The sequence below is a fragment of the Notechis scutatus genome, chromosome 2 (assembly GCF_049901735.1).
Source record: "Notechis scutatus isolate UNSWTSFEM ecotype Mainland chromosome 2, rNotScu1.2, whole genome shotgun sequence".
Taxonomy (NCBI): Eukaryota; Metazoa; Chordata; class Lepidosauria; order Squamata; family Elapidae; genus Notechis; species Notechis scutatus.
The window spans coordinates 192,502,387-192,522,146 of NC_142010.1; the positions used below are offsets into that span (position 1 = coordinate 192,502,387).

A 19,760-nucleotide genomic window follows, 5' to 3' on the forward strand; every position below is an offset into this window, starting at 1 on the left:
TGAGATTTCCTTGTTATGTTTTGTTCCTCTCTTTTTCAATAGGTTAGAACTAAAATGGTCTAAAATTGAACTGCAGCAGGATATGTATGAAATGTGTGAAAAGGAGGAGATGCTATCTTTAAAAATCACCCGATCAGGATTCATGGGAGATTCTGCTTTTGTGACAATGAAGGTAATTCATCACAAAGGATAATTATATTTAAGGCTTCCAAATTAAGAACATGCACATTTAGAATATGTCTGCTGGGTGGAGTATTCTGGGAGTTGAGGTCCAAAAATACCAACTTTTACATTCATACATCAGTTATTAGTGCTATATCCTTTTTCCTAATTTGCTTCTACCATCTACTGAATTTGCCATAAAATTCTTCAATGCCTTTTTTCGTTGCATTGGAATAGCTAAAGATATTTGTATAACGTAGATGTTCATGGAAATCCACCCATTCTAATGTATATTATCATGATTGGATTGTAGCCAAGCACATACCTAGCAACGCTCTTTTGTAGTTTATTACTATCACATATACATGGTAAAATCTGATTTAAAGTGCTCATTCTAGACCTGTGCACTTATTCCTAAAACATCCAATATATTACATTTCAGATGCATGTTGATGATTTTAATACTGCTATCATCAGTGGCTAGATTTCCTTGTGGCTTTTATGTGTTCATTTTTTCTCCTCCTTTAACCTGAGACTCTCGTCTTCAGTCATACCCATATAGTTCGTATCTATTTCTGCATAATGCAGAAGTGCTTCGCCATTGCTTCATCTACATTTAAGTTTCATGTTCTTTGTGTCAGGAAGTGTAATGCCTCTCATCTGCCTCATATCCCTTTGTATATTACTCTTAGATTCTCCCCTTCTCTTTTAACATTAAAAAGAGTGACCCTATCACAACCTACTCCTTCTGATTGCATTTGTGTTAGGATCACTGAAGTAACTCGCTGCTCCCACTGCATCAAGGTGTTCATTTCTTGGGAGTGTAATAGAGTCTATTAACCAAATTGCAATACAAAACCTACATCTTGTGTATGTGCACCCAAAGGAACGTGCATATGATGATTGCATGGCCACAATTGCTCTTTGAACTTCTTTAAATTCCACCGCACACACAACTTTTTTGAATTCCACCGCACACACAAGTGTTCTGTCTCACCTTTCTTCTTTCCAAAAAGATGAAAGAGTGCAAACTCACACAAACACAGGCAGGCAAGCTGTCTCGGACTTCACAGAGTTAATTCTTTGGAACTGATAATGTCCTTGGCATTGCAACACGCTCTGCCTGCCAAGTCCGAACTGATAACAAGTAAAAAGCTATTTCCAGAAAATTACAAGGCAGACCATAAAATCATTCACAAAGAAAACCTGAAGCAAGATTAAACTTTGTCCCGTACAAAGTTCCAGCCGACAACACACCCACTTTTATCTCCTGTGGGGTGTGGCTCAATGACTCAGCTCACTCTCTGACCCTCCCACGCCTCCTACATTGCTGCTCACGTTTCTTCCTACGATGCTGCTTAGGATCAAGCCAACATTCTTCCTCTTGACTCCCTGTCAGGGGCTGCTCCGATATGCCTTCCTCCTGATTAATCTCAGGCTGTTCCTCTCGGTTGTCTGATGAAACCTGAGGCATTATCAGGGAGGAAGGCATTGCCAGAGAGGAAGGTCCTGGGGAGGAAGGCATTCCCAGTTCCTCCTCCGCATCTTCCGAGTCCTCTTCCTCTAACAGCACAGGCTCGGGAATCGGAGCCACAACACACAAGTGTTTTTCAGTTTTTGTATTTATATATGGGAATCCCTGGTGTGTTAACGTAACCTTTAACTTGCAGCAAATATCGCCCTATGCAGATTTCAGTCTAGAACAAATATTTTCAAGGGCAGAAATTAGATGAAAGGTGTTTTTTTTTATACAAACTTTTATGCCAAAAGGTCTAGTTCATGCTATTAAATAGAATAAACTCAATTTTATAGACAGTATAACAGTATTTTGCTGTCAGCTTGCTTAATAATTTCCTATGAATCCTCCAACTTGTGCATATTCTCTTGTACAGAGCCACAGCAGCATAATTGCTATGGGAATTGAATAAGATATTTACCAAAGCTGTCTTTTTTGAAATCATGCCCTTAAAGCAAAGGCTTCATTAAGTAAAATGCATTTTTCTCTCCCTGAAGAAATTTAAATACACTAGGGCTAGTTCTTTACCAATTGAATTTTCAGTACTTTCAATTCCCTTGTTTTTGTTTGTTTTGGCTCTACTTTATTCCTTCCTTTCATTTGACTGCAGTTCATTTGACTCTCTGCGGTGAAAAATAGCTGTTCCTTTTTCTTTCACTTGTGTCTCTATTCAAGAATTTAAACTAGAAACATCATGCTCAGGTCTTGTGTACTAGCTTGGATGGTTGCTGAGGGCTAGTTACATGTTCAAGCACATATCTGCCTAATGGCAGATATCTTGGACTGGCTATCTCTGGTAAAAGACTCAGAGCTTCTATTTTATAGCTATGTTTTTCTCTCGTAGGTTAATGAAATGACTGCTTTATCAGGAAAGGATTTCATCCTGCCTCCTTCCAAACTTATCCAGTTTGATCCAGGTGAGCTTTCATCAGTGGTTAAGATGGTGGCCTAAAACCAGAGGCTGTGAATTCTAGTCCTGTCACAGGCACGAAAGACAGCTGGGTGATTTTGGGCCAATCACTCTCAGCCTAACTTACCTCACAAGGTTGTTGTTGTGGGGAAAATTGGAGGAGGAAGAACAAGTACTGGGTTATGTTATCACCCTGAGTTATATATAAAAGTAAGAAAAGCAGGATAAAAATCTAATAAAATACATAAATAAAAGAAGGCAATGGATTGAGAGATGTAAATCTAAACCAAAGCAGACAGAGAAGAGAATCTATGGGGGGTTGGTATCCTTGTTTGAATTAGGAAGTAAATTTCCAAGCCACAGTGATGTCAAAATTATAACGTGTGCATCATGAAATCATTGTATAAATTGCAGGGTTATGTTCTTGAGTCAAGAAATCTGATACAAAAGCATTTTTTCATATCATGATGTGCAGGTCCTTCCATCTACTTTTACTGCTACTGCAGATGCTGCGATGACCCTCCTAGACTGTGAGCCCTTGGGCAGTTATTCTGTGTCTCAAGCTTAGATTGATGGTCATCTGTGGTATTTGTCAGACAAAGGTAGCCTGTCCATGGCGATCGATGTGCCAATAACATTCCATGTGGATAATTATAATGGACAGAAAACTGCTCAGAAATTCAGCAGTTACAAAAAGGCTGCAGTTAGTTTATCTGATAAGATCCAGATATTTGGACTATGACTGCACAACAATTGAGCTGGCTTCTGTTCCAGAATTCAAAAATCAGGGGAAAGCCTTTCAAAGACCCACAGTAATGGGACCAGCATATTTTAAGGAACATTTGTTCCCATATGAATTTATCTAATGCTTTGGATCTAGATAACACCTTTCTATTTGTCCTGCCTTGTTGATAAATGTATGTTTAGTTGCTTTTTAAATTGAATCAAATGCTATAGCTGTGCCCTTGTCCAAGGAACTTTTATCACATTACTGATATATTAGTACTTTTCTTTCTTCATTCTAAAATTACCAGATTTTTTTTTAAATGACTGTTGCTATGTTGGGGAGATGGACATGGAGATCACAGCCATCATTAGGACCGATTCAATTTTTCCTGTTTTTCATAAGTGAATTCTTTGAGTAGTATCAACAGCTCTTTTCAATCAGCTACTGTACAATTTTTCAGTCCCCCCTCCCCAATTATTGAAAATGGGTTATTATTGATATCTTCATTTAGATAACTAGATTTATGAACTTGTATCCTTAATCTTTCTTTCAATTTTCTTCCATTTGAAAAACAATTTTGTTTTAATACTCTAATTAATAGCAATAGAACTTAGACTTACATACTGCCCCATAGCATTATATAGCACTTTCTGGGCAGTTTACAATATCAGCATATTGCTCTCAACAATCTGGGTCCTCATTTTACAGACCTTGGAAGGATGGAAGACTGAATTAACCTTGAGCCGGTCAGGTTCAAACTAGGAGTGAGCCGAATCAGCCTGCCATACTGCATTCTAATCATTGCCCCACTATTATTATTATTACTTTAACTTTAAAGAAGTATTTATAACTGCATAAAAAAGCATGTCATTTTCATTTAGGTTCATTTAAAAATATCTCATCCTGACAATAGAGCAGAAACCCCCAATAAAAGGAACTGATGTGAAAAGACATATAGATACACTTCTTTGCTTTCTTTTGCCCATACGCAAAAATGGTTACAGAGGGGCTGAAAATCCCTTCTCTCTTGTGACTGCTCTATTGGAGATAAGTGTTGGGAGTACATTAGTCAAAAAACTGTCACTCTAAAACACTTCTTCCTGGAGGGCTGATACCGGCGTGCAGGATTTCCATACAATAGCAGCATTTTGATTCAATGATGGCAGCCTTGGGAAACTCAGGGTTAGCTGCAGCTCAAGTACTTACATCCCAACAGAAGAAGGAGATCTTAAAGATCTCAAGAAGGAAGCATTGTTCTTGGTCGTCAGGCCAAAAATATAGCCACCATCCTTAATCCTAAGAAGCACAGATGTGGAAAGGAGTCATTTAGGCCATCCAGTCTGACCACTTAAAGCATTACAAGAGTTCAACACTCTTGACAAATGTTTGAACAAATCCAGTCAGTGAGAGCCCAACTTTTCTGGTACTTGGGTTCACTATTAAGCTCTTAGGAAGTTTTTTGTTTTTGTTTTAAAGGCATCAATAAGAATTTGCCTTCCATATTCTTATCCTATCCTGTTGGCAATTCCACTGTTCTTTTCCTCGATGAGAATCTGCAAATATATTTTGAGTGTTTGCATTAAGCCAAACTCAGTAGCGAGTAAGAGACTGTGATATGTATTTCTTCTTTTCAAGATTTCTTGGACTTTCTGGCCAAATCTTGCTTTGGTAGTAGTAGCCACTTTATCCGTTTTAGTTTTTGTCAGAATTTTTTTTTTTAGGATGTGTGTATGCATGCAATGCATGGGATACTTATTTCTACTTAGAGCTGAACAGATTATTTGGACTTTCCAATCAAGATACTGGCTTCTGTTCAAGGTGTTTGACAGACATACCTGGAACTTGGAACAGAGCTCTTGGTGATGGGTGATTGAAAATGACAATATTTCAAAACACGAGTTGGTTCCTTGCAATTAAGATTTCAGAATGAAGAGTTCTCTTCATTTCTTTTTTAAAATTTACATGAAGAGCCAGTCCTCCCCTCCTGAACTGCATGCTATTATCCCCCATCCATTTACCCTGTAGGAAACCAATCTTTGTTACTATTTGAATGGAATCATCAGCGCTTAGGAACAAATTTGATCTCTAGTTAGTGTTATTTCGGAAAGCCACAGGAGTCCAATCAATGGGCAGAAGCACAATAGAATTATACAAGCCAGTCTGTTATAGCTGTAGACATGTTAATTAATATATTTCTTCGACACCTAGGTTGATTGAAAAAGCAATTAAAGTGTAATTAAAATGTTTACTTCTGGTAGGAATGTCAAAGAAGATGTGGAATATAGCAATTACCTATGATGGATTAGAGGAAGAGGATGAGGTCTTTGAAGTGGCTCTGCTCTCCCCTGTGAATGCTGTTCTTGGCACTCGGACAAAAGCTATAGTGAGAATTTTGGACTCGGAAGGAGGTATTTTCTTTTGATCTTCCTAATGAAATCTGGAGCAATTTTGGCTGAATAGTTGCTTATTTTTCAACACACAAATGTTGCTGCTAGCACCTTTGGATCAAAATACTTTATTTTTCTCTTAAAAGAAAGACAATAGCTTTGATAGTTGCAGATCCCTTCTCTTCAGCTGAGGGAGAACAGCATGGAGGAATCAACAAACAACCACAAGAGCAGACACCATTGTCATCTACCAAAAAAAACTGGAATCTGACTGATAAACAGATGAAGCTGTAGCTTACAGCTCCTGTTGCGGGACTTGCAATACCCCTTCCACTCTTTCTCCTGTTAATCATAGTGTAGTTGTGAGGTAATTCTGAGGATGCATTTTGGGAAGGAGAGGGCTAAATACCATTAAATAAATGTATTTATTTGTTAACAATCATATTTGGAACCACCCATTATATAAATCACCCAGTATATAAAATTTAAAAGGAGCAAGTAATTTAAAAAAGTAATGAAAAGGCGGGAAGAACTTTAGGGTATTAACCAGCCACATAGCTGCATGTTCCTCGTGTATAGTATAGGTGCCTCAAGCAGGGCCTCAGAACCATTTCTTCATGCCTTTCTGGTGAGGAAAGGAAAAAAGAAGCCTTGCCCTTTAAGGAATAGGCAAAGTTTTTTCGTTTTGTGGATTCAAGTTTCTGGGCTGGAAGAAATGCAAAATGATTTGGTCAGCTGCTTGGAAGTCAGAATCAGTTTATTAATAGAAAGGCAGATAAGAAATCTCACAGCGTTCCTAGGATTAATCTAATAAGTGGGTAAGAAAACCCCTTTCTTATACTTTTTCAGGTCCTTTGATTTGGAAGTGAAGTCTTTGATTTGTGTGTGTTGAATTCCTGTCTCTTTGAGATTGGGATCTTGGTTTTATGGTCCTGATCCTTTGTAGTTGCTTGTTTGCTATCATGGTTCCTTCCTGCCATGCCTTTTGGTTTGCTTTTCACAAGGTTTTTTTTTATAGCTTGCCATCCATTTGATTTCTACGGAAAAGGATCTTAGCTAGTTTGTAGGGTTTTTTCTCTGTGTCTCATGCCTGTAATTTTCTCCTTCCTTTGTTGTGAAAAGTAAGCTGGTTCCAGCTATTTTAATAGCCCTACTTGACAAAGGGTGGGGGCTGTTTTCCTAGAAGAGAGGAGAATCGTAACTTCCAACAATCCCTCATATATTTTTTTTCAAAACAGGTGAATGTTTTGACAAAAGTTTAAAAGGTGATCAGATCAGGGAGACTTGATGGGTGCTTTTAATTTTTCTGCTGCAAAGGGGGAGGCATTGGAAAAAGAGGCAAGAGAAGAAGAGAGGAGAATCGTAACTTCCAACACTGGAAAGCCAGGAGAGTGAGGGTCGACCTCACCTCAGGGGTGAGGGGTTTCACAGGGCAGAGGCAACAGCAGAGAAAGCTGTCCTCCTTCACCTCACCATTTAGAATTCTTTGGCTGATGTGGGGTCCACAACGTCCCTTCTCTGCCTGTGAGACAGTGAGACAGGCTGATGTAATGGGATGAAGATGGCTCTGTAGATAACATGGCTGCATGCCGCCATGTAGGGCTTTAAATTGGACTTGAATTGGACCCAGAAACAGACTGGCATCCAATGCTGCTACACGGTAGAGATGCCACATGCACCATTTTTTGGCCATCCAAAATTGCTCCCTTTTGGACTATTGCCATTTTGTAAAAGATAAAGCTTCTGTACCAGATAAAGCCTCTGGATTTTGTACCAGGTAAAGCTTCTAGATACTTTTCAAAGGTAAATCACATTACAATAGTCTAAATGGGAGATGACCAAGTGAACTGAGCGGAGAACCTCCCTATCCAGGAAAGGGAATCACTGGTTCAGAATATAAACTGAGCAAAGGTCCTGGCAACCAAATTTTAAATAATGTTGAGTTTAGAGGTACTGCTGCATCACAATATACATCTTGATATGATACATCCACGGAGATTAACTTTTGAGATTAACTATTCTGCATAGCTGAATAGCAAGAGAAGTATGCCTACCCTTCTATTTTCAAAAGCATAAATATGCACTTTTTATATCAAAAAAAGAGTGTGAGAGAGCAAATGCAGCATTTAAAACTAATAAGATAGGTCCTCCCAATTCGAATATATATATATATATATTGTCTGTAGAGAACCACGTTTAGAAATGATAAACATTTCAGCATAATGGGGGAGTCTTAACATTTAGTTGGCTATCCTAATACGGGGGCCTGCTTTTCCCATTCTTTTCATTCCTTTATCTTCACTTCTCAATACAGTTTAACTAGTTTTAATTTTGTACACTGCCTCAGGCTGTTTATGGCTTGAAGGCAATCTAAAATATTTAGATAAATAAATCAAGACGTAGGCCAACAATGATTTGGCAAGCCAATGTGAACAGGCACAGGCTGACATTAAGAGCCAAACCTTCAAAGTTGTGAAGTTCTGTGAATCAAACAGATGGGGAGAGTAGAATTGACACTCCAGGAGGAAAGGCAAGATTTAATTTTTTTTTTTTAAAGGCACAGTATTTGTGTGATCATACTGTTACTAAAGTTTTAATGTGGCGCTTACGTCCACAAAGTTTGGGCACAAGCAGTTTTATTTATCACCTTTTTGAGAAATTATATTTTCTTCATCTCTCACATCAAACTTCTAAAATTGTTTTTCAGATTTCAAATTAAGCAGAGAAATAAGGACTATTTAAAAGGACTAAATGAATATCAGACAATCATCCCATTTTTAATGACAAGCTGTTTCATCATCCATATCAATGTGACCAATTCCCTGCTTTTATTTTATTTTTTTTAAAAAAAGACTGACCATCTGCCATCTTTGCTTTTTAGGTCGATGCAATTCATTCCATTCCTCAAGCCAAAATATTCAGAACTTATGGATGAAAGAAAGGCTGCCTCCAGGTTCTCCTTCATCTTCCAGACACGGCAGTGTTAATTTGGAAAGAATCTTGCTACCCCCTTCCAAAGAGATGATAGCACAGAGTTGGGACAAGCCACCCAAATTCAGCTCAGTGAATCTTGTGAGGAACCGGCTACGGGTCATCGGAAATGGCAAAATAGTAAGTGTTGCCTCATGAACAGGCAAAAAGGAAGTGTTAATTCAAAGTTATATGCATGTTTTCATGAAAAACTCACTTGACTTAATACAAATGAGACTGACTGTTGGAAAAAGGCATTATGCTTTAAAGTTACAGATAATCCTTGAGTTACAGCTATAATGGACTCAAGTGTCAGAACTTTGAATCTGGTTCATAAGTACTCTTTTTTTTAATCAATTGTAACTTCTAATGGTTGCCAAGTGACCAGTGGTAAGTTAAGGGCTATCTATATTGTCACTAGTGTGTAGGGCCAGCTATAGACATTTTGATGCCTTAAGCAAGTCATATTCTGGCATCTCTTGTGGTTTTGCTCATTGCCTGATTTTGAGCTCTTGTTGCTTTTTTTCCTTTGAGTTATGAGGCTTACACTTAAGATTTTCCAGTCCCAATTTGTTTCTCGGATATTTTTACCCTATTTACACAGTATTTTCAATTACATCACCAGCTATTTTTGTCATATGGCAAGAACTCTGCAAAATTATATTTAACCCTTGAGTGAGTGCATTATCTTAACATTATGCGTTGTTTCTGCATTTTGCTTTTGTATTGTGCTTTTTAGGCCACAGTTTTGACACACCCTAAAGTTCTGGCATACTCCAAGGTCACTGTCTCCTTGACCTTAGCCTAAAGCCAGTTTTGCTATAATTACTTCCTTAAAACACTTTATTCGTTAAACAGATTTCACTGTTTTCTCATGCATAACAAAAGCTGAAATAATTTAATCAGAAATGAGAATGCGTATTTTAGAGAAGGATTCTCCTACCATGCCAGCTTAAATCACTTGAGACTTTCAAGAAGAGATTGGACTGCCATTTGTCAGAAACGGTGTAGGGTCTCCTGCTTGGGCGGCAGGTTGGACTAGATGACCTACAAGGTCCCTTCCAACTCTGATTATCTGTTATCTGTTAAATTGTCCATCTTGATTATGTGGTTTGTTTTTTTCTATAGAGTCAAGAGAGAAATATTCTCCCTAGGGGTTAAAAATTCAGAGAATGATAATGATAAACTAAAGAAATCTTTTTTTTAAATGTAGGATTCTGCTGGAATTGTAAAATATTTTCCCCTTTATATATTAATGTTTTGTAGCAAAAAATATTCAGGTATAGGTTATAAAGCTGATTTGTTTGCTTTTCATTGCTTCCTTTGTAATGAGAAATTGCTCTAAGAATTGTAGAATAGAAAGCCAAGAGTACAAAACTAATAAATTAGAATCAGGGAAAGAAAGTTAGGTAAATGTCAATTTGTTTACAATAAAAGGCTTTATTTTTCTGGGTGAATTTTGTATTTGCAATTCAAAAGATCTCTTCCTTTCCCCCAATTATTCAAAGGAAATAGACTAACATTTTTTCTTACGTTCTATGGCAAGGGTGGGATTCAAATTTTTCAAAAACCGGTTCTGTGGGTGTGGCTTAGTTGGTGGGCGTGGCTTGGTGGTCATGTGACTGGGTGGGCGTGGCTTGGTGGTCATGTTATTGGCTGGGTGTGGCCAACTCAATATCACTCACATTGAGGCACGCATCTCCTTGCCTGGCCTCTCATGACTGTGGGGATGCTGCAACAGTCGTAAGTGTGAAAAACGGTCATGTCACTTATTTCAGTGCCATTGCAACTTTGAATGGTCACTCCACACAAGCAAAGTACCAGCAAAGGAGGGGGAAAAAACTCCAAAGAAGTTCCAGAGACAGGAAGTTTAGTCCTGCCAAGAATGTAATAAGGGTTACCGGAGAGGCAGTTTCTGTAAGCAACACCAGAATGTTTCTTTCCTGCCTTCCTTACAGGATTAGGCCAGTAATTTCTTCTAACAACCAGTTCTCTGAACTGCTTAGAATGTTAACAACCGGTTCTAGCTAATAGGTGCGAACTGGTAGAATCCCACCCCTGTTTTACGGTCAATACTACTATCTACCTTGGGAAAATATACAAATTATATTTTGCTTCTGTTATTCAGCTACATTTCTCTCTTTCCTTTTAGATTCGCCCCTCTTTTATATTTCAAAATGGCACAGATGAGTTTTTCAAAGTAAGAGCATTATTGAGTAACAAGTTCCTTTTTTGTAATATTTATTTATAGCTCCGTCGCATAGAATACTTGATGAATTCAGAATACACATCATTTTCTGTGATGTAAAAAGTGTTTAGTATAGACTTAATTCTGTGTATTTTCAGTTTAGTTGGATTAGAAGTGATGGTGGCAACTATTTAAACTGCCTTGGTCAATGTTAGGTGTGAAATAGGGTAAAGTTGAGTATGTAGGTTGAATCTTAAGAGCAAAAGCAAGGAGAAGAACTGTTTTAGTGCAAAATATGTTTGTGAATGATGAGTGCAAGAATGTTTTCCATGCTCATTTTTCCATTTACCCTCATATGCTCAATAAGTTTCCTTTGCCAGAATATAGTATTGGAAACAAATCAGGTAAAAATAGAGAAAAAGAGGATAGGAGAATCTATCAATTCACTTTGCATGTCTTGTTTGTTCTCAAAAATTATTGCTCACGTTATATATGACTGGAGCAGGTCTACTTTAAATATTATTCCCACAGATATTGAGTACCTTTGTGTCATTGATATTTGTATATCCAAACCATCTTTTTTTTTTTAATTCTGTGAATTAAATGCCTTTGGAATTAACTAGTGTGTGATTTTCTTTTCTATCTCTTACAAAGTACCATGGGATGACAGGGCTAAAAGTAGATGAGGACAATCCTTTGTCTAGAGAAACCAAGATGGGATCTGTATCTCTAAGAAGCCAAAGAGAGCCAAGAAAAAATGCAGCTTCCTCCAAGCAAATGGAAGTTCTTCAAGCAGACTCCAGCATTCTGGTATGTTCCTGATGAATTTGCACTTCCAGTGGAGGAAGATGTCACCTTCCAGAATTAAAGTTCCACAGCAGCTGTAGGCTGTCCAATGGTGATAGAGCCAGAGGAAGATAGGGTTCCATCTCTCTGGTGAATTTTGAAACATTTTTAAAACCGGAAGTTTGACCATTTCACATTTATTAGATGTGTATCATTATTAATTGTTGTCATTAATTTATGACAACAACAAAAAGTAAAACTATACTTTTTTGTGATGGAATCTAGTAAGCAAATGGATCCCCAGGAGGGAGGGGGTGCATTCAAAAAGAGCAATGGTAGGTATTCAGCCGGTTCACACCAGATCGGGTGAACCGGTAGCAAGGATTTGGCGTGGGTCGCCGAACCAGTAGTAAGTTCTACCCAGTCACATGGCCACACCCACCTAGCCATGTCCACCAAGCCATGCCCACAGAACCGGTCGTAATATTTTTTTTAATCCCACCACTGACTAAGAGGCAACTCAGCCCAGATCTTACATGTGAAAGAAAGAGGGTGAAGACAGACCTTTCCTAACTGTTCACAGAGTATAGGGTATGAGCAGATGGTAGAGTACTCAATCTGTCTACAGATGTGAAAACAATAAAGAACTTAGCTTGGAAGAATCACCATGCTTGGTTTGGGGGCCTGACGATATTGTACACTTAATTCTGAAAGAGGTTTTAAAATGATGAATTTCCTCAATGATGTCACTGATTTAACACCCATCAACAAAAATAGGTAAACATAATTTTAAAAATAAACAATGAACAATATAGAACGTTAATATTTCAAGTGTTTTCTGTTTCAGAACACTCATTTATAACTGTTGTTTACTTCATAAAGGTCTTACTCATTTTCAGGTTGACAGCCTTTCCTTTCCAAATAGATGCACACCAAATTTGAAGGGTCTCTTGTATTTTGAAGAAAATATACAGAAGATGTTTCTGTGTAATGGTACTGCCTGGACATTATGGAACTACTCAAACAAAGTAGGGATCTCTTTTTCATTCGTGTGGTATTTTTTCTTTTAAATTCACCACTGGCAAAACATATACGTTTTACAACTGATAAGGAATACAGATGAGGATCGGAAGGAATCTGGTTATCCCTACGTCTAGAAAGAGAATACTTTGTACTTGGGGTGTTTTAACTTTTGAGAAATATAAAGCCAAATGTTATTGTAACAATTTGACCCCACATCCAACTTTGAAGGGGAAAAAATGTAAATGCACTCATTATCAGAATGCTTGAGAATGCAAGTAGTCCTCAATTTACAATGGTTTGTTTAGTGACCATTCAAAGTTACAACAGCACTGAAAATAAATGACATTTGCAACCGTTGCAGCATCCCCGTGGTCATGTGACCATATTCAGCCACTTGGCAACTTGTTCATATTTATGACGGTTGCAGTGTCCTGGGGGCATGTGATCCCCTTTTGCGACCTTCTGATAAGCAAACTCAATGGAGAAGTCAGATTCATTTAACAACGGAGTTACTAACTTATCAACTGCAGTGATTCACTTCACAACTGTGGCAAGAAAGTTCCTAAAATGGGGCAAAATTCACTTAACAAATGTGTCCACTAACAACAGAAATTGTTGGGCTCAATTGTGATCGTAAGTCAAGGAATATCTGTCCTGCAATTTATGGAAACATCGTTTGTGAATTGAAGGCCATTCATTGATACAATAAAAATATAACTCCAGGAAGATATATGTCATGAGGGAGCACTTTTGACATGCTATAAAGATGATGGTCTAGCACAGGGGTGTCAAACTCTATTTCACTGAGGGCCACATCAGGGTTGTGTTTGACCCCGGAGGGCTGGGGTGGTGTGGTCAGGGTGGGCGTGACACGGGACTCATGTGAGGGCACCTGTGGTGGCCAAGTTCTAAGACTTCCCCAAGACCCTCCCTCCCTCTCATTATATCCTTCCTTCTCTTCTTTTTCCTTCCCTTTTCCTTCTCCTTTCTTCTTCCTTCTCCTCTTTCCTTATTTTTCCTTCCTTGCTCTTTACCTATCTTTCCTTCTTTTTCTTTGTCTTTCCTCTTATTATTGTGGTTAGATATATTGAATGTACGTTGCGAGAACAAGCAAAGGCAGAGTGATAGCTTCAGTGGCCGAGTTATGATCATGCAGAATGCATACATTATAATTTAAAAAACTCTTCCCCACATGGTACAATAATTAAGCTTTTGAGTGGTACTGTATTCAGGAATTATTATTATTGCCAAGCAATAGGCAGTATTTATGTTTCATTTATAGCCAGATGCCATCAGAAATGCAATAGTAGCCAAATTCATAGTTTAGAACAGAAATGGCCCAATTAACCAATATTTTATCTTTCCCAAGCCCAATTCTGAAAGGAGTCAATCACTTCCTTCGAGGTGGACAATTTAGCAAGTCATTCTGAACTTTTTAAAAAATGCTTTATTCCAGGATATTAAAATGAAAACATGTCAGTCAGGATGGACCTATCATGATGGAAGATGCTACATCCTAATCACTCAGCCAAAAGCCACATGGGCAATTGCTGCCCAAACTTGCAAGAAACGGTAGGAACAAACTTATTTGTACCTAGCTTTATTTATTTATAAGACATTTATCCCACTTTTATTATTTCAATAGCAACTCAAGGCAGTGAACATACAGTACATAATACTCCTTCTTCTTCCTATTTTCTCCACAATAACAAACTGTTAGGCGCAGGGGTGGGATTCAAATTTTTTAACAACTGGTTCTGTGGGCATGGCTTAGTTGGTGGGTGTGGCTTGGTGGTCATGTGACTGGGTGGGTGTGGCCAACTCGACGTCACTCACATCAAGGGGCGCTTCTCCTCGCCTGGCCTCTCATGACAGTGGGGATGCTGCAACAGTCTTAATGTAAAAAATGGTCATAAGTCACTTTTTTCAGTGCCATTGTAACTTTGAATGGTCACTAAATGAACTGTTGTAAGTCAAGGATTATCTGTATAAAAATACAAAAAACTGCTTTGCTTGCAAAAAGCTGCCCTAAATACCAATCATTAGATTAAAAATATCTGCAAGCCAGAGTTACAAATCAGGTAGGGTATCAGAGCAGCTTGAGGAATTGAAATAGTCAAAATGCAATGATAACTATCAGCAGCCAACTCTTGCTCATAAGGTGAAACCAAACTCTTTAGCAGAAAGGTCATTTAAGCTCTCCAGAAAGAGCACACCTAGGAAAAGCAATCGTTAGATCCGTTTGCACCACTTAAAGACACCAGCTGGTCTCAATTCACCTCACAAGATATCCTAAGGCCGTGATGGCGAACCTATGGCACACGTGCCACAAGTGGCATGCAGAGCCATTTGTGCTGGCACGTGAGCCACAGACAAACTTACCTCACCAAGCATGCGCATGCCTCACAGCTGATTTTTTCGGTTGGTTAGAGGCCTTTGTCGGCCTCCCAAAGGCTTGGAAAAAGCCTCTGCAAGGTTTTTCAGGCCCGTTTCATCACTTCCTGTAAACCAACCGAATTATAGGCCCATTTCACCACTTTCTGTAAACCAGCCGAAAAATCAGCTGGAGGCCGTGCGGTAAGGGGCGGGGGTGCACCGGGCGTGGGGTCCGGGAGCGTGTGCCAGGGGCTGTTGCGCAGGGAGCATGGGGGTGCGCATTGCATTCTGGGTGCTGGCAAGTGAGTGTGTGCGCGCTAGCGCACACAATTTTTGACACAGGAGCCCAAAAAGGTTAGCCACCACTGTCCTAAGGAAATCATCCAGATTTAAGGAAAGGTCACATGCCTCCCAGAAAGGCAGTAAAAAAGTCAGTGCCAAACTTGCATCCTTCCTCTTGGAAGTACACCCCAAAAAGATACTACCAGGTACCACTAAAGCAGTGAAGGAAGAACCCCTCCCCAGATAGAAAAAGAAACCATGAGGCAGGAAAAAAATCAAACACAATAGAAATAATTAAATCACAACAGTAGCTGTTGCTTGTTAAACCAATAACCAGAACAAATAGACACAGGAACTAGCCAGATTTCTCAACCCAGTTTCTTTTCGGGAACAGAGATTAACCTTTTTCCTTCCAAACAAAGCTGAATAGGGGAAATTATCCTATCAATAAACACAGGATTAAACATCACCAAGGACAGAATTAAACTTCACCAGAAGCCACTTTTAGACCAAAACTCAGAAAGGATATGTAAACTCACATTTGAAAGTCAATCTTTCTAGCTAGCCAAGAAGTCTTGTTGAATGTCACTCATCTTGGTTCCTTGTTATTAAAAAGGTTCTTTCCACAGCTCTGCTTCGTTAACCAATTCATTATTTCTTCAAAGTGCTGTTCATTGTGTGCTGGCTGAAATATTTCCAGGGGAGTATTTCCTCCCAACAGCAGTATAAAAAGCTTTAAAACAACCCTTCCCCTTTAAGAAAGTACCAGGAAAGGGGGAAAAAACCACCTTCGGAGACAGTAAGTCTAGACATACTGCCAAGAATGTAATAAGGGTGTAAAAAAAACAAAAGGAGATTTCTTCTAACAACCAGTTTTCCGAACTGCTAAGAAAGTTAACAAGGGGTTCTATAGAATCAGTCAGAACCGGTATAATCCCACCCCTGGTTAGGCAGATTGGGTTGAGAGAAGAGGCTGAAGGTTACCCAGCTGGTTATTTATGGCTAAGGCAAGACTAGAACTCACAGTTGCCTGGCTTCTAGACTTTTCATAATGCCCAAAAGCAGTTTTCTGAGACAGCCAACTTTTTAAACTAACCATGGTTCAGCTCATCTCTATTGGAAGATAGAATAAAACAATGAGGCATTTAGCAGCAAGAAATTTCAGAAGTATGTCTGAATCATTCAGGTCTGGTTTGAACCAAAGCAGGTTCTTGAATGAGAAGCAAAATGTTTCCGAAGAAAAAACAAAAAAGTTTAGTTGCGTTTTGGAAAAAAAATCTTTGGGTTTTCAGAAATATGTAAAATCTAAATCTTCCAGCTATTGTACTGGTAGAAATGTCCTTGGGAGACTAGCTCAATAAACTCAGTTTTATTAATGTATTTGACAGATAAGAAGAATCATTCCAGTTCAAATTGAATGGATTTATGATGAGACATTTTAAGGCGATAAACTTCAATCTGATCTATAAACTTTTCCTATAGAAGAGGCATTTGTATACATATTACACACACATTGAAAGAGACACACTTATGCATGCAACCAAACATATTTTTCTTTTTATGTAATTACTTACTGAAGAGTTGAAAAAACATAACCAAGCAAGAAAAAATACGTATTTTAATCACCTGACAGTATTAAGCCAACTTGTGCTGAATTTATGAAAATTAAGTTTGAAATAGTTGGAACATCTTATTTTATTTATTTATTTTATTTATTTATTTATTTATTTATTTGATTTGCCAATTGTTTACAAGATAATAAGTATAAATGTATACATAGTTGTGAATACATGAAATGGTTACATATAAGAAAAATAAAAAGAATAAGAGAAACAATAGGACAGGGACGGTAGGCATGTTGGTGCGCTTTATGCACGCCCCTACATATATATATATCTTTGTATATATATATATATATATATCTTTGTATATGATTAAGCCACCATACAGGTAATCATCACTTAATGACTGTTCAAAGTTACAATGGACTCCCCAAAAGATACCTGTGACCTGATTTTGAGGTTCCAATGGCCACATCCCTCCCTTCCCCATAGACACATCATTGCATTTTGGGTCTTTGGCAACAGGTCCATCTGTACAGCTGTTTTCAGTGACCTATGATCACATGATTGTGATTTATTTATTTTTTGCTGATTTCTAAATGTTTACTTTTATCCTTTGGATAAAACAGATTTACTTAATGACCTTATCATCTGCTTAATGACTGCCACAGAAAAGGTTGTAAAATTGGGCACTGTACCATGGTGGCCTACTTAACCAGTGCAATGACTTATGGCTATAAGTCCAGGCTCAATTATGGTCATAAGTCAAGGACATGTTAAAATTTCAGCATGCTTAGATGAAATAAACTGTTTGCTGCTTGTATATAAATGTATTTGTAGATAAAAAGGCACGCAGAAAACTTTTTCAAAATGCCTTTTCAAAAAGAATTCCTAAAGCTCTTATTAATGACTTGTCTATTGTTAAACTACAAGTAATTAGTGCATTTATTATATCCTTATTATATCTTGATGAGTGAGTGGTGTGGGGGCCTAGTGGTGAAGATGCTCCCCTCCCACTTGGAAGGTTGAGAGTTCCATCCTAGGTAGCAACAGATGTTTCTCTCTCAGGGTGCAAAGAGAAAATATCTGCTGTGAACTCCACATAGGCCTCAGGAAGGGCATCCAGCCAGTAAATGCTCAGCTCCATTCAGTCACCCCCAACTCTATCCTGGATTAAGGGATTACAGTGTTGTATAGAGAAAAAAAAATATTGATGAGTAACAGGTACTGTATCTCCTCTGATCTGTTTTTTTTTTTAAATGTCTTATTTCTAGGTACTATGGCCATTTAGTAAGTGTGGCTTCCAAATCACACATGCGCTGGCTCTGGAACTTCAGTGGAAAAAGACCTTTTTGGATAGGTAAGGTATTCTTACAATTGTCTGAAATTTCCTTATGAAAGGTGCAGAAATCTACAATACAAGGAATCCACCTGAGCAAATCCTTTCCTTACAACCATTCATTTAGTGACCATTACAAAGTTACAAGTCCCAAAAAGGGACTTACAAATAGTCCATGCACTTATGACCATTGCAGCATCCCCATAATCATGTGATCAACTACCTTGCTTAGCAACAGAAATTCTGGTGTCAAAAGTCGAGGAATACCTTTAAGCATCCCTAACAGCAGGGGTGGGATTCTACAGGTTCTCACCTATTCTTTAGAACCGGTTGTTAACATTCTAAGCAGTTCAGAGAACCAGTTGTTAGAAGAAATTACTGGCCTAATCCTGTAAGGAAGGCAGGAAGGAAACATTCTGGTGTTGATTACAGAAACTGCCTCTCCATTAACCCTTATTACATTCTTGTCAGGACTAAACTTCCTGTCTCAGGAACTTCTCTGAAGTTTTTCCCCCCTCCTTTGCTGGTACTTTGCTTGTGTGGAGTGACCATTCAAAGTTACAATGGCACTGAAAAAAGTGACTTATGACCATTTTTCACATTTTGTGAATACTGTACATGCAAGTACACTTACGATAAAACATTTTCACAACCAATACCTCTTAGCAGGGGTGGGATTCTACCACCCATTTGCTAGAACCGGTTGTTAACATTCTAAGCATTTCGGAGAACCGGTTGTTAGAAGAAATTACTGGCCTAATCCTGTAAGGAAGGCAGGAAGGAAACATTCTGGTGTTGCTTACAGAAACTGCCTCTCCATTAACCCTTATTACATTCTTGGCAGAACTAGACTTCCAGTCTCAGGAACTTCTCTGGAGGTTATTTTCCCTCCTTTGCTGGTACTTTGCTTGTGTCGATGAACATTCAAAGTTACAATGGCACTGGAAAAAGTGACTTATAACCATTTTTCACACTTGCGACTGTTGCAGCATCCCCACAGTCATGAGAGGCCAGGAGAGGAGATGCGTGCTTTGATGTGATATTTTGTTGGCCACGCCCAGCCAATAACATGACCACCAAGCCACGTCCACCCAGTCACATGACCACCAAGCCATGCCCACCAACTAACCCACTCCCACAGAACCGGTTGTTGAAAAATTTGACTCCCACCCCTGCCTCTTAGCCCATCTAAATCTTCCTGAGAGGTTTGGAAATGTAAATTTCTGGCTGCTCAGTTTTCTGACTTACGCTTCTGTCCTTGGGATACTTGATAATTTGACCACTCTTCCAACTACCTCCATATTCCCATCAACACTGACAGGGCAAACCACTGGTATATAAAATGAGAACAAACTCTTACTCCCTTCTGGCACTGATGATGTTACCTACTTTAGTAATGAAACATCTGCTGGAAAACAACTAATGATCACATACTTCCATTTTTTTGAGTTTTTCCTTTGTGTCCTAAAAACTAATGGAAGAATGGTTCTTAGTTAGATGGTAGAAAGACAGCCAGAAATCAATAGATATGA

At 38.5% G+C, this 19,760-nt stretch overlaps 1 protein-coding gene across 1 annotated transcript in view; it reads left to right on the forward strand.

Moving 5' to 3' along the window:
* Window positions 1-19,760, forward strand: part of FREM1 (FRAS1 related extracellular matrix 1) — a 148,523-nt gene that overhangs the window by 127,897 nt on the left and 866 nt on the right. Inside the window, exons 28-36 of the mRNA XM_087957666.1 lie at window positions 43-172; window positions 2,523-2,595; window positions 5,574-5,723; window positions 8,584-8,813; window positions 10,825-10,872; window positions 11,515-11,670; window positions 12,546-12,674; window positions 14,126-14,241; window positions 18,164-18,249. Coding sequence (XP_087813792.1) covers window positions 43-172; window positions 2,523-2,595; window positions 5,574-5,723; window positions 8,584-8,813; window positions 10,825-10,872; window positions 11,515-11,670; window positions 12,546-12,674; window positions 14,126-14,241; window positions 18,164-18,249 — 1,118 coding nt within the window. The remainder of the gene's footprint in view (window positions 1-42; window positions 173-2,522; window positions 2,596-5,573; window positions 5,724-8,583; window positions 8,814-10,824; window positions 10,873-11,514; window positions 11,671-12,545; window positions 12,675-14,125; window positions 14,242-18,163; window positions 18,250-19,760) is intronic.